The sequence below is a fragment of the Podarcis liolepis genome (assembly GCF_965112155.1).
Source record: "Podarcis liolepis genome assembly, chromosome: 13".
Taxonomy (NCBI): domain Eukaryota; kingdom Metazoa; phylum Chordata; class Lepidosauria; order Squamata; family Lacertidae; genus Podarcis; species Podarcis liolepis.
The window spans coordinates 50,558,816-50,573,431 of NC_139573.1; the positions used below are offsets into that span (position 1 = coordinate 50,558,816).

General features: G+C 45.1%; 1 protein-coding gene across 1 annotated transcript in view; it reads left to right on the forward strand.

Moving 5' to 3' along the window:
- The window catches only part of LOC310692374 (transmembrane protease serine 11E-like), a 70,150-nt gene that overhangs the window by 13,641 nt on the left and 41,893 nt on the right, over window positions 1-14,616 (forward strand). Inside the window, exons 2-3 of the mRNA XM_083473270.1 lie at window positions 3,207-3,346; window positions 5,580-5,698. Of these exons, the coding sequence (XP_083329396.1) occupies window positions 3,207-3,346; window positions 5,580-5,698 (259 nt within the window). The remainder of the gene's footprint in view (window positions 1-3,206; window positions 3,347-5,579; window positions 5,699-14,616) is intronic.

The window sequence follows — 14,616 nt, forward strand, 5'->3', positions numbered from 1 at the left end:
GCTTCTTTGCAAGTCGGAGGGGGCGCAAATGGTGCCCGCCGAGTCACCAAGTCCACAGGCTTCAGCGCCTGTGGTTTCTAAGGGTCCCCGCGTCGCCGCCGCGGCAGGACCCCTCTTCCACCGAGCCGATTCCCTCCGGAGCCCGGAGGGAATCCGCCATTTGCTGATCGCGCTAACCGGGAAGTCCCCGACACTTCCCTCTTAGGCTCTGCGTTATATTTGGGCTTCCAGGCTACATAAGAGCCACTTCTGGAATGATAGTGGAATACAGTGGTACCTCGGGTTACATACGCTTCAGGTTACATACATTTCGGGTTACAGACTCCGCTAACCCAGAAATAGTACCTCAGGTTAGGAACTTTGCTGCAGGATGAGAACAGAAATCGGTCTCCGGCGGCACAGTGGCAACAGGAGGCCCCATTAGCTAAAGTGGTGCTTCAGGTTAAGAACAGTTTCAGGTTAAGAACAGACCTCCAGAACCAATTAAGTACTTAACCCAAGGTACCACTGTATAGCCACCAGTTTGGCGCTCATTTCCATGTTTTTGGCTTCCGTAAAAACAACCCCGTTTGCAAATAATATCATAATGAGTGCTAAACTTGTGCTATATTCCACTATAGTTTCACTATTCTGACCACCTCCACTAGCCTAATGGTAGGGCCAGTGCCCCTCCCCTAACTATCAGTCAGCATTCCATGACTACTGAGCATGCCCAGTCCTCATAGGGCTGATTTTGGCACACACCTCTTGTGTGTCTCCCTCCATTAGAGAATGAGGTTTTATTTTAATTTTTTTGGACTTCTGCAAACCTTCTTCTGAAAACTTCTTCTTCTGCAAACCTTCTTCTGCAAAGGCTTCTTCTGAAGCCTACAGATAACCTCTGTCTTGTGTCTCTGGATGGTGCTATTTTGGCCACATGAGGAGTCACACTTGGAGAATGAGTTCACTGTTAACAAATACGATTCTGTACATCTTTATCCTGCTCTTTCCTTCAAGGAGATCAGGGTGCTTCTCCATTTTCTTTTTCACCCCTTCTGCCCACATGATTCTGTGAGGCTGAGAGACAGTACAGTGGTTTTTTAGTGTTTTGTGTGCTGCTTATGTGCCGCTTACTTTATACAGTGGTGCCCCGCAAGACGAATGCCTCGCAAGACGGAAAACCCGCTAGACGAAAGAGTTTTCCGTTTTGGAGGTGCTTCGCAAAACGAATCTCCTATGGGCTTGCTTCGCAAGACGAAAATGTCTTGCGAGTTCCTGCTGGTTTTTTTTCCTTTCCCCCCCTTTTTCTAAGCCGCTAAGCCGCTTATCAGCTGATCCGATCAGCAGATAAGCTGCTAAAAGCCGCTAATAGCGCTAATCCGCTAATCCGTCAATGGGCTTGCTTCGCAAGACGAAAAAACCGCTAGACAAAGAGAATCACAGAACGGATTCTTTTCGTCTTGCGAGGCACCACTGTAACTGCCCAAGGCCACTTGGTTCTCATTTTGCAATCAAACCTAGGACTGCTTGCCATGTGTTTTATTGCCGTAGCGGCAGTTTTTCATTGGACCAAGAGACAGTGCAAAATAATAATAATAATAATAAAAATTAAAAACTTCCCTAAACAGGGCTGCTTTCAGATGTCTTCTAAAGGTCAGATAGTTGCTTATTTCCTTCATATCTGAAGGGAGGGCATTCCACAGGGTGGGCACCACTGCCAAGAAGGCCCTCTGTCTGGTTCCCTGTAGCCTCGCAATGAGGGAACCGCCAGAAGGCCCTCGGAGCTGGACTTCAGTGTCTGGGCAGAACAATGGGGGGGGGGAGAGACGCTCCTTCAAGTATACTGGACCGCGGCTGTTTAGGGCTTTAAAGGTCAGCATCGACACTTTGAATTGTGCTCAGAAACATACTGGGAGCCAGTGTAGGTCTTTCAGGACTGGAATTATATGGTCCTGGCGGCCGCTCCCAGTCACCAGTCTAGCTGCTGCATTCTGGATTAGTTGTAGTTTCCGGGTCACCTTCAAAGGTAGCCCCACATAGAGTGCATTGGAGTAGTATACTGTATAATTGAACTAGAACTGGAGAGATTAGTTCACTGGGTGACTTTGCATCATCTGGTGACTTCTTGCAACCTAACCTACATTGCAGGGTTGTGTGTATAAACAAGGAGAGAAGAACTATGGACTCATCCCTGACCTCCTTGGGAAAAGTCTGGGGCAGAAAATACAATTCACAACAACTGTGTTGATTTCTTAAAAGTTCAATTTGAGATTCCAAGCGTGCGTTCATTGCTTGGAAGACGGCTAACGTACCAAAAGTTTTTGTTCACAAATTTGATGAGCTTTATTTGGACTGGATGTTGCATGTTTTAATTAAGTAAATCGATTATATTGTATTTGTGGTTATTGTAAGACTGATCCTTTGTAAGCACGGGTATTCAGTTGTAGCTAGCCCTCATTCCCAGAGTGCTTGTTAGGTTCTCTCTACTTCACATCCATGGTTTAAATTATTACACGACACAGGCAACAGTTCAAACTCTTATTGGGGTCAGTTTCATGGTTAAAGGAAGTAATGTATCCTCCAAAACTCGAGACTCGGTCACATTCACATTGTTGTTGTTTAGTTATTTAGTCGTGTCCGACTCTTCGTGACCCCATGGACCAGAGCACGTCAGGCACTCCTGTCGTCCACTGCCTCCCGCAGTTTGGTCAAACACATGTTGGTAGCTTCGAGACCACTGTCCCACCATCTCGTCCTCTGTCGTCACCTTCTCCTTGTGCCCTCAATCTTTCCCAACATCAGGGTCTTTTCCAGGGAGTCTTCCCTTCTTATGAGGTGGCCAAAGTATTGGAGCCTCAGCTTCAGGATCTGTCCTTCCAGTGAGCACTCAGGGGTGATTTCCTTCAGAATGGATAGGTTTGATCTTCTTGCAGCCCATGAGACTCTCAGTTCACATTCACACCATGCATCTAAAGCAGTCAGTGCCCATTTAAAGCATGTGACTTCTCCAAAAAGCTTCAGAGGGCTGTACTTCACTCCTCACAGAGCTACAGTTGCCAGCACTCTTAATAAACTACAGTTCCCATGATTCTTTGCAGTGTGCCTGTGTGCCATGTGCTTTAAATGAGACAGGCTTAATTTAATTTTGGATGCCTACCAAAGAAGGAAGGAAAGATTGGGGCAATGGTTCTGTTTATTAAATAGAATGGTTTTGCTGACTTTTTCAGAGCACAGCAGTCAGCCAGAAGACACAGAGACTTTGAACCATGGAAGATCCTTCTCATCATTTTGGGCGCTTCGATTGCAGCAGCCATCGCCATCGGTCTCTTCGTATACTTCATACACTTTCCGCAAGACAGAAAATATGGTAAATATCGTGTTCAATTTGCAGCGTTGCTTTCTGAATGGAAGTATTGGACCTTTCCCCACTTTCAGAAAATTCATGGACCTGAAGGCGGAAGCTTGAAGAATGGTGCTGTTTCCGACTTCCTCTTCTAACTCTCTGTGATTTTTAAGGTTCAGACCAGCCCTTGAGCGGCTGAACAGAAAGTGGAGCAACTGAGAGAAAAGAAGGGAAATGGGACAGATGTGGGAGAGCAGTAGAGGGGGCAGGCAGAGTGACTGGGGGTAGAGTCAAGAGAAAGCAAGAAAAGACATCTATGTGTGCTCAGACACACTGGATGCAGTAACACAGATCCTAGTGGAATTGAATGATTTTTTTTTCATGGTTCCCTCCCCATAAAGGTAAAGGGACCCCTGACCATTAGGTCCAGTCGTGGCCGACTCTGGGGTTGCGACGCTCATCTCGCTTTATTGGCCGAGGGAGCCGGTGTACAGCTTCCGGGTCATGTGGCCAGCATGATTAAGCCGCTTCTGGCGAACCAGAGCAGCGCACGGAAATGCCGTTTACCTTCCTGCCGGAGTGGTACCTATTTATCTACTTGCACTTTGATGTGCTTTCGAACTGCTAGGTTGGCAGGAGCTGGGACCGAGCAACGGGAGCTCACCCCATTGCAGGGATTCGAACTGCCGACCTTCTGATCTGCAAGTCCTAGGCTGTGTGGTTTAACCCACAGCGCCACCCACATCCCTCTGGAAATGTACATCCAGTTTATTTTTCCCTTTAATTTTTTTTTTAGGCCCCCAAGAGAGTGGGGGCCTAAGCTATAGCTTCTTTAACTTATATGTAAATCTGGCAATGATCTCAGCCGATAGCACTTCTGATCTGGACTGCCTTCCCTCATGCTGACAGAGAGCAGGGCAGCCAATTGCCCTCACAAGGCACAGTGGCACTACCACCCCCTGGCACTGAGGCAGAGCAGCTTTTCTCAGTCAGCAGGAAAGCAGCAGCAGCCACAGTGGATTTGCATCTTCGCTGGCTGCCCCACTGATGAAGGCTTGAAGCCTCCCCCATCCCTTCGCACTCAAACCATGAGTTGAGGTGACTCTGCTTCCTCTCCTCCCCCCACCCATTCCATTTCCACAGCCACTCCTTCCCTCATCTCCACGCCTGATCTCCTGTTTCAGACATCGTGATATATCGGAATCTGTTTAGCTGCTGATATATCATGATGTTGCAAACCAGATATCGCTCAGCCCTACTCTGTTGTTTAGTATACCTACAATCCTTTGCTTATTAGGGGATACCCGACATTTTCTTCCAAAAAGTGCTTTGCAGAGGTAACTACCGTAGAGTTATCAAAAGTAAGGGGTCCGTGGCTTGGCTTTTGAAAAATAGGGGGGCCCTCAGTAATTAGCTAATTGGGAACCACTGCTTTATAGGAGCATAGGAAATGGCCTTACACCAAGTCTAGCTCAGCAGCAGCAGCTGTCTGGGGTTTCAGGATTATCTCCTGGCCCAACCTGGAAATGCTGGGAATCAGATCTGCAATCTTTCCCATGCAAATTTCATCGTCTGCCATGAGCTATGGCCCTTCCTTCAAAGTTCTAAGCCGTTTTCAAACAGCTGAGGTTACTTACACCTTCCCAGGCCCAATTCCAGAAGTCTGGTGTGTTGGGATACTGCCAGGGAGATAAAGTCCATCATGGCCCCAAGCCGTCTGCCGGACGTCCATCGATCTCCCGTAGTCACGCAGTATGAGCGATTAGCGACACGTGTTTCCTTGCCACATTCCAGGGCTAGTGCACGCTCTTATCAGCAGATAATGCACAGCCAGAAGTCGCACTCAGGAGAGCATTGTTTACAAGATTTTATTCAGCGTTGATCAGAACAAAGAAAGACATGACTGTTCTGCGTCAGTGTCTCCGACAGACAAAAAAAAATGTCTGTCGGAGACAAAAAGAAACGAAAGCAATAGGAAACATAAACATCCTGTGAACAGGAAATACGCAGGCTGTGACACAAACATCCTGCTCCCTTTTAAGGTGGATCGGAAATATCCTAACATGGTGAGCCTGAGCAGGGGAAGAGAATGGCTTAAGGTAGCCAAGTGTGGCAAGAGGGAGAGAGAATTGTTTTCCCCTTCCCCGCGTGCTCATTCTGAGATATTTAGTGGTATGTATTTATTGGTGGTTCTGGAGGGATGTGGGCTTTCTAACACAGCAAAGGCCTTATCGTTCCCCCACTTTTTCTTTTGCAGATCAGAGATTAACCTACTTCAGCAGCAACTTCAAAATTATGGGCGTCCAGTACAGTCCTGCATTGTCTCGACAGTCCTCGGATCGATTTAGAGAGGCAGGAAATTGGATTGAGAAACTGGTATGTGCAATTTATTTGTTCATCGCAGTTGTTTATTTTCACTGTTTGAGATGCAAATCTTTCCAAGGCGGCTTATAAGCAACGTGAAGCGACACCTAAAAGAATATGCAATAAGCAATATCAAGAAATTGGGAAGCCCTTGTCCCTGTGGAGGGTGGGAACAAGCTCTGAGGACATTGGTCTCCTGGATCTTTGTCACAGGGCAGTTGGTGGTATATGATCTCCCTATCCCAGAGGATTCCAATCTTTTTGAGTCCACGGCTCCCTTGGCCAGCTACATTCTTTCTGCAGCACCCCCGTGGGTCTCAAGAGCCCAGTTATGTCACCCTATGCCTGCAGAGCTCTCACCCTTTTTCGAACACGCTCCCTTGTGGAGTGTTCCCTCAGCCTTCTCTCCTCTCCTTGGGAGTCCTCTGGGCAGCTGCTGCCCCTGATCTCTGAGCTGCCCTCCAGCCCCCAAGAGAGGTGCCTCCTGACACTGCCCACCAGGGGCCTGGGAAGAGGATGCCCCCAGCCTTAGTGGCCCAACAGAGACTGGCCAAAGGTGAACATGAGGCCGGCACCTTTCCTTAGGAGGCAGCAGCGGGTGCTGCCAGGCCTGCCAGGTGGAAAGGCTCCCCTTCAGCACTGGGCACTCAGCTCCCAGGCAGGCCTTGCACACAGCAAGCACAAGAAAGGCCAGCACTGCACCAGCCAGCCTCCCACTTATCTGTCCATTCCCAACAGCAAGGGCTGGTGGACTGGCTGGCTGGGCTTCCTCGCCCACTTGCCTGCTTACTCCGAGGCCGCCTCAACTCCTGGCAACCAGTGCCCCCTGACCAGCCCGAGGCACCATTCGCCTGCGGAGCTTGTAGCCAGGGCTGCTGCAACAGACAGCTGTGCAAGCCTTTGGGAGGTAGAGACACAATGTTATGTACTGAGTTGAATAGGATCCAAAATGCAGCAGTCTGATTGGTCCTAGAACAATAGGATTCAGAATGCAGCAGTCTGATTGGTCCTAGAACAATAGGACCCAGAATGCAGCAGTCTGATTGGTCCACAGGAGCCACCCAATCCAGCTCCAGGTGGAAATGAATCCGCAACCTGATTGGCCTACAGGAGAATCCCGGCATTAGCCAATCACGTGGGGCCTATTGTGTAAATAATGTATATAAAGCAGACATTCTGGGGGAACTTCCATTCCTCCTCACAACTATGAGCTGCATAAAGAGCATGAAATCCCCTCTTGACTCTGAGTATATTTCACACAAAAAGGTATCAGAGAAAGGGAATGAAAGTGGGACACAGGCCAGTGTTGCCCACGGCACCCCTGGCCACCATTCAAGGCCCCCGGGGTGCCATGGCACACTGGTTGAAAACCACTGCCCTGTCCTATTTTTCCTCCTGTCTTCATTGCTCAGCAGTACCCATTATAGGAAATAAGAATGATGGGTGGTTGTTTTCCCCAACACCTGCTTCTCACATTGTGTCAAATCCCAGCAAAAACAGCCCATCTCACAGATAAGGTCTTCTGAATGTGTTCAAGTCGCTATCTGAACAGGGGTCAAAGTTAGACTTGTATCTCTCTCCTTGGTCTGTGGCATTCATATAACGGAAAGGATTACTGATGCCTTTGGACTATTTGTGGAAGGCATGGGGAACCTGGGGGTCTCCAGATGTGGTTGGAAGTCTTCCCATCACTAAATTCACAGGTAGATTGAGGGGAGAACAATAGGCTTGTTTCCTCCTAAAGTGAGGGGAAATGACTAGGCTAAGCATGCCAGGACAGCTTACTCATAGAATCATAGAGTTGGAAGAGACCACAAGGGCCATCGAGTCCAACCCCCTGCCAAGCAGGAAACACCATCAGAGCACTCCTGACATATGGTTGTCAAGCCTCTGCTTAAAGACCTCCAAAGGAGGAGACTCCACCACACTCCTTGGCAGCAAATTCCACTGTCAAACAGCTCTTACTGTCAGGAAGTTCTTCCTAATGTTTAGGTGGAATCTTCTTTCTTGTAGTTTGGATCCATTGCTCCGTGTCCGCTTCTCTGGAGCAGCAGAAAACAACCTTTCTCCCTCCTCTATGTGACATCCTTTTATATATTTGAACATGGCTATCATATCACCCCTTAACCTCCTCTTCTCCAGGCTACACATGCCCAGCTCCCTTAGCCGTTCCTCATAAGGCATCGTTTCCAGGCCTTTGACCATTTTGGTGGGCATTGGCAGGTAACAGCTGACTTCAACTAACAAGCGTAGGCAAACATTTTTAAACTGCTGAAGTTGTTCATGAGAGATATGTGTAGCTTTTGGCTCAGCCCTGTGTTTCATACACTCCAAGCAGGCATCAGTAAATTTACTATGTGAGAACAGTGTTGCTTTTTCCCTGTGCAATTGATTAGTGTTCCAGTACTGGGGGAAAGTAATGTATCCAAAACAGTCTAAAGGAAAGAGTAGAAAGGCATTTGGATATCCCATAAGTGAATTCTCGTTTATTGTACTCAAAAGTGAGTGTGCATTTTGAACGTTAAAGAGCTGCTGGCAGTTCTGTTGCAATTGGATTATCCTCTGGAAATTGGTTTTTAATCCGTGTGGATCCTTCCTTGATGTATTCATTTGCTGCCTTACTGAAGATGATGATGGCGATAATGTTTAATTGGTTACGGATTTATGACTCTGGCTTTGAGAGTGCAGATGTCTTTGTTTAGACGCCTATATACTTGTTTGGTTAGTACAACAAGCAAATATTCAGTTTCCTGTTCTTCTTTAAACAATCACGTGTTCACTTACTGAGAACCTAAATATATCAAACAAATGATGTTAAAAGAAGGACAGGAAACTGAGTATTTGCTTGATGTACAGACCAAACAAATGCAACACAGGAGTTCTGCCCTAGCCTTTTCCTCAGAGACTAGTTTTGTATATGCAGGGATTCCTTCACAAACCCACACTTGGTGGAAGCATTCAAACGTTTTTTCTACCCCTACTACAACAGCCCATAAGGTAGGCCAGGATTATTAATTCCATAGTGCAGATTGTGGGGAAAGATTGAGAGTGAGAGAAGAGAAGCTTGACTCCTCAGGCTGTTTAGTGAGTCAATGGCTGAGGTAAAAACAATAGGACCGGAAGCACAATTTGGGTAGGCTTGTGGCGGCATACAGGGAACGAAGATGGAAGAAACCTGCTATTGGATATACAGTGGTGCCCCGCAAGACGAATGCCTTGCAAGACGGAAAACTCGCTAGACGAAAGGGTTTTGCGGTTTTTGAGCTGCTTCGCAAGACGAATTTCCCTATGGGCTTGCTTCGCAAGATGAAAACGTCTTGCGTTTTTTGCAAGTTTGTTTCCTTTTCCTTAACACCGTTAATACAGTTGCGACTTGACTTCGAGGAGCAACTCATAGAACGCGGTGTGGTAGCCTTTTTTGAGCTTTTTGGTGATTTTTGAAGCTTTTCCAAAACTTTTCCGACACTGTGCTTCGCAAGACGAAAAATTCGCTAGACGAAAAAACTCGCGGAACGAATTAATTTCGTCTTGCGAGGCACCACTGTATTCAAGATTGTAAAAACGCAGTGTATTTTAGGGACATGTGTTGTGGTTATATCGGTGTATGTATCAACATTATCCACATTTTGCAGGGGGGGTTGGACTAGATGAGCCTTGCGGTTCCTTCCAACTCTACAATTCTATGACTAAGTAGACACCCCCAAACTTTAAAAATAATAATAATTGAGAGATTTGTACCTTTGGTGTGCATAACAGAGGTCCATGGCACCGTTATATAGCAATAATCTGTGACAGTAAATAGTCTGGGGGCGATAAGTGATCCTGAGCAATCAGGGATGGATTTAGGTTTGATGAGGCCCTGAGCTACTGAAGGTAATGGGGCCCTTTATATGTCCAGCTGTCCTTTATCAACAACAAATTGCCACTGCTTTTTGTGTTGAATATATGCTATGTGGCAATTTCTGGACCTAATAGGTATTTAAAGCCATCTCCACATGCAGAATGTAGGCACCCTATACAGTGGTAGCTCTGGATGCGAACGGGATCCATTCCGGAGCCCCGTTCACATCCAGAAGCAAACATGACCTGCGTCCGTGCATCTGCGGGTCATGATTCGCCAGTTCTGTGCATGCGCGCGACATCATTTTGACACTGCGCATGCGCGAGCTGCAAAACCCGGAAGTAACACGTTCCATTACTTCTGGGTCGCCACAGCGCGCAACCCGAAATTACTTATCCCGAAGCTGCTTCAACCCGAGGTATTACTGTATATAGAAATGAGCAAACCAGTGATATTTTAGGGAGCAGGCTAGCAGGCGGGGCCCATTGCTTACATTATAGGAGCCTACGCAGCACAAAATACTGTTGCTGTATGTAGGTTTTATTTTATTTGGGTTTTTTAATCTTATATTTTGGAAATGTACATCCAGGTTTTTTTTCCTTTAATTTTTTGGGGGCCCCCCAAGAGAGTGGGGCCCTAAGCTATAGCTTGTTTAGCTTATACGTAAATCCGGCACTGTGGGCAATAATGACATATGACCTAAATGCGGCCCACCTAAATTTGAATGCCTTCTGTGGGAGCGGCAGGCCATATATCTAAGTGCCAGACTTTCCCACTGAGCACCTAAACATAGAGAGTGGATGATGCTTTCCCTACGATGACAAAGGTGCAGGAATGTCAGGATTCCTGCCGGAAGGATGATTAGCTATGTGTACCAATCAGCTGCCGGTAACATCTGGAAAATCTGGAAAACGTGCTCCTTAGGTGGAGCTGAGTCAAGGGAAGGAGTCAGTGACAAACAAAAAACTTTCTCATTTCCTAATCATTCGAATTCTCTGAGGTTAACAATGGCTGTCTCCTCTAATTCCTACTCAAGTGGCGCATGTTGCATATGTGAGGGCCAAACGAGACATGCTATCAAATGTGTCTCCGTCCTTGATGGACAGGGTTGTTGCTTTTAAGAAACGGAAACATAGCTGGGAGGTTGGAAGCTGATACTTATTGGAGCATAAAAAGCATTTCTTTCACTGCTGCAGTCCTGAGGGAGGAAAAAACCTTCTCTGAAAGTGGCATTTTCTTCTGGAGAAATCCAGTGGATTTCCCAAAAAGAAAATACTAGCTCCACAGAACAGATATATCCCTCAGGGCTGCAGCAGGGGGATGAAAGGTTTAAATCACCACCACCGTGCCTTCGGTGCTCCAATAATTATATTCCTCCTCCCGACGCTGATTTTATTTGCATTTTAATTTTTTAATTTTTTTATTTTTTTGCGGCAACAGTTTTTATTTGAGGCCCTAACTGCTATTATTTTCCAATTTCTTCTGTTTTTTTTAAAAAAGATATTTATTAAGAGTTTTTAAGATATAACAAGAAAAAGGAAAAATAAACATACAAAATTAAAAAAAAACAGTTAAAAACACACATTGATTTTCAATAAAATATCTTCCATACACTTATTTCCTCGGACCTCCTCATACCTCCCTTCTTTGTATTCCAGTTCGATTTGTTAATTCAGCAAATCCTTACCATTAAACTTTTACCCATTTGTAAATAAAATTCATATCTCTTAAAGCATTACAGCTGGAAACCGCTTAGTTTCTATCCAACATCCTTCTAACATTCATTAATTTTTATTTGCATTTTTAAAGGCAGCACAAATATGTTCAATGTCACAGGTACTCTTGCTATAAATCTTCTTGACCTGGATAATTATTTCCTTATCACCTGAGATCCTTCTCTCAAGGAGTAGAGAGAATGTTGTGAAACTAGACCTCATAAGCTCAGTCCTGTGCATGTGTACTGGGAATTATTATTCTCCCTGTCTACAGTTGGGCTCACTCCCATTTAAGCATGCATATAGCCTTCGTCTCTCCCAGATCTTGCATTAGATGAAACTCCCAAGTCCTGTTTCTCTAAGGGCTGGTTTGCAAACGGCAATAGGGCGTGCTGGATTTTTCAACTTTCAACTTCCCAAATTATGAGGGGTGTCGAGTGCCAGCTCGACATCCGAAGAAATCAGTCTCACACCAAGATAGGTTGAAGAAATATGGCTGCTCTGGCTCCTTAGAGCTACTGCAGCACAGCCTTTATTGTGTGAAGTCAGAAAGATACAAAATACAAGCAAAGCAATTTGTTCTCAGCCAGCAGATAAGGACCATCGCACTAGACCATGCGAGCATCAGGCCATGCTAGTTGACCAATCATTTGGGACAGCACGAGCTATTCACGCGCTGTTCATGCTCCAAGGATGCTTTTAGCTATGAAATCACCCTGCAATAATAAGAACTTTGCTCATGCTCTTATGTACAAGCAATCATTTTCCCACAGAGGGGTGCTAAAAAGTTGGAACGACTTAGAAATTCAAAAGAGATTTTGGTTATATTAATATAACTTAGTTTTGCTTGTTTAGTATAAATGTGTGTAAAATTGCACAGAAAAAAATTACAAATGCAGTTGTACATTATTATTATTATTATTATTATTATTATTAAGCATTACCTGTCATTTTCAGAAGGTAAAATCAAAATCCTTTGGTTTTCCAAAAGCAGTTTGTGGGCTTCTTCATCATAAAACTAAACTTGCCCAATCATGAAAGTTTTGAATTCAGCACTTGCAAAAACATATTTTTAAGGCCTGTCACTGAAGAAATTTGCAAAATTTAAGTTTCACCCCTTAAATTCACCCCAAAATTTAAGTTGCACACCCTAGTATGGCAGCTCATCACTTGATTTCAGAAGTCTTAGACAACTTTGGACAATACTTTAGAGATATGAGCCAGCAGTATCTCTGTGTGTTGGTGTTCTGGCCATGATTCGCCACCCCCACAAGATAGCCGACTGCATGGTGCCTACATGCATACAGTCTTTCACTCACATGGATAAAATCCTGGTAATGTCCTGCAAGAAGGAGTTAGCCAGTTGCATGCACATATGTCAATCTCTTTTGTTGACCAATGTCATTAATGCCCTGTGTACAGAATTGAGTTAGTGGAATAATATAGGTAAAGGTCCAGTTGTGGCTGACTCTGGGGTTGTGGCGCTCATCTCGCTTTACTGACCAAGGGAGCCGGCGTACAGCTTCCAGGTCATGTGGCCAGCATGACTAAGCCGCTTCTGGCGAACCAGAGCAGCGCACGGAAATGCCATTTACCTTCCTGCCAGAGCGGTACCTACCGATATATATCTACTTGCACTTTGATGTGCCTTCGAACTGCTACGTTGGCAGGAGCTGGGACCGAGCAAGAGGAGCTCACCCCATCACGGGAATTCGAACCGCCAACCTTCTGATTGACAAGTCCTAGGCTCTGTGGTTTAACCCACAGCGCCATCCGTGTCCCTAGTGGAATAATATAGAGCAGAGTAAATAATATAAATAAAATGCAAATGTTAAAGAAGGGTGCTTCTTCTTGTTGGACGTTACCAGGATTTGAAGGGTGACCAGGTGACAAAGAGGACAGGACACCCGCACTTTTAATAGTTGTGTACAAGAGAAAATTTGAGCAGTTGTAGCTTGTAGTCATTACGGGCCAATTCAGACAAAGCTTCAGAGGCCCAGTTTGGGTCTAACATGGAGCCAGCATGCCCACCATGACTGTTTGCTTATTCAATTTTTTGGGGGGTGGTCCCAAATCTTTGACATTAGCAGGGAGTGGGTGTAATTCCATTTCTTCAGCTCCATGAGCCACTTTAAACATTTTCGTCTTCCACCGAAGGATCAGTTTCCCAAAGTCCTATGAGCTGCACCACAGATATATAACTGCTTTATTATATTGGCAGTTTTATTTTCCGTCTTTTCCCTCATGATCCCTAGGCACGGCATTCACATATTTCACAGCTAAAGCACATTGGGTCAACATCTTCATCATCAGTTATTATTTGTACCCTGCCCATCTGACAGTTTTGGGTGGCTATCAAGTTATCAAGCTATCCCTCTGATCCCAAGGTCTTCTTCCTGGTCAGCCAGCGCCCATTCAGACCCCATGAGAAGATATGTGAAATTAGAATGTTTTGCCCCACTTTGCACTTGCTTACATTGAATTGCATTTGCTATTTTACAGTATTTATTGTTTAGTTATTTCATCAAATTTATATGTTGCCTGATTGCATGTGTGTGTGTGTGTGAACCCTCAAAGCACCGTATTTTTCGCTCTATAAGATGCACCAGACCACAAGACGCACCTAGTTTTTGGAGAAGGAAAACAAGAAAAAAAAATTCTGAATCTCAGAAGCCAGAACAGCAAGAGGGATCGCTGCGCAGTGAAAGCAACAATCCCTCTTGCTGTTCTGGCTTCTGGGATAGCTGCACAGCCTACGTTCGCTCCATAAGACGCACACACATTTCCCCTTACGTTTTAGGAGGGAAAAAGTGAGTCTTATAGAGCAAAAAATACAGTACTTTACTGCTCATTCATCCAACTTGGAGAGACACCTCCCTGCTCTGACCCTGAACTTACAAACAGGTGGAGCTCTGACAAACCTCATTTTAGTAATTCAATCATAGGTTAATATTAAAGGCTATCTCTTCCTTCTCCTCCAGTTTTCCCAACACAGTTTTGAATCCTAACCTATGCACCACCTTATGATATCAAAAGATAGATGTAACAATTAAAGCAACAGAGAGCTCATAGTAAGGTTATAAGAAAATATTTTCTCCCTGGTTTGCTGATACTATGCCAAGACAGATTTATAGATCTCTTAGCTTCACAAACCTCAAAAGCAAGCTTTCATATTTAAACTGCTTTATGTTTAAACTCTTTGAGTTGTCACTTCAAAAGAGCACAGTACCTCTATTAACTTTTTTAATTAAAATTTTAAAAAAATCACTAGGAAACTCTGTGATCCAGTTCCCAAGGAGAACAGAACTGCATTTTAATGAATAAGGAACAACTGGATGATATTATCTCTACCATCCCATTACAGTAGTCTTCTC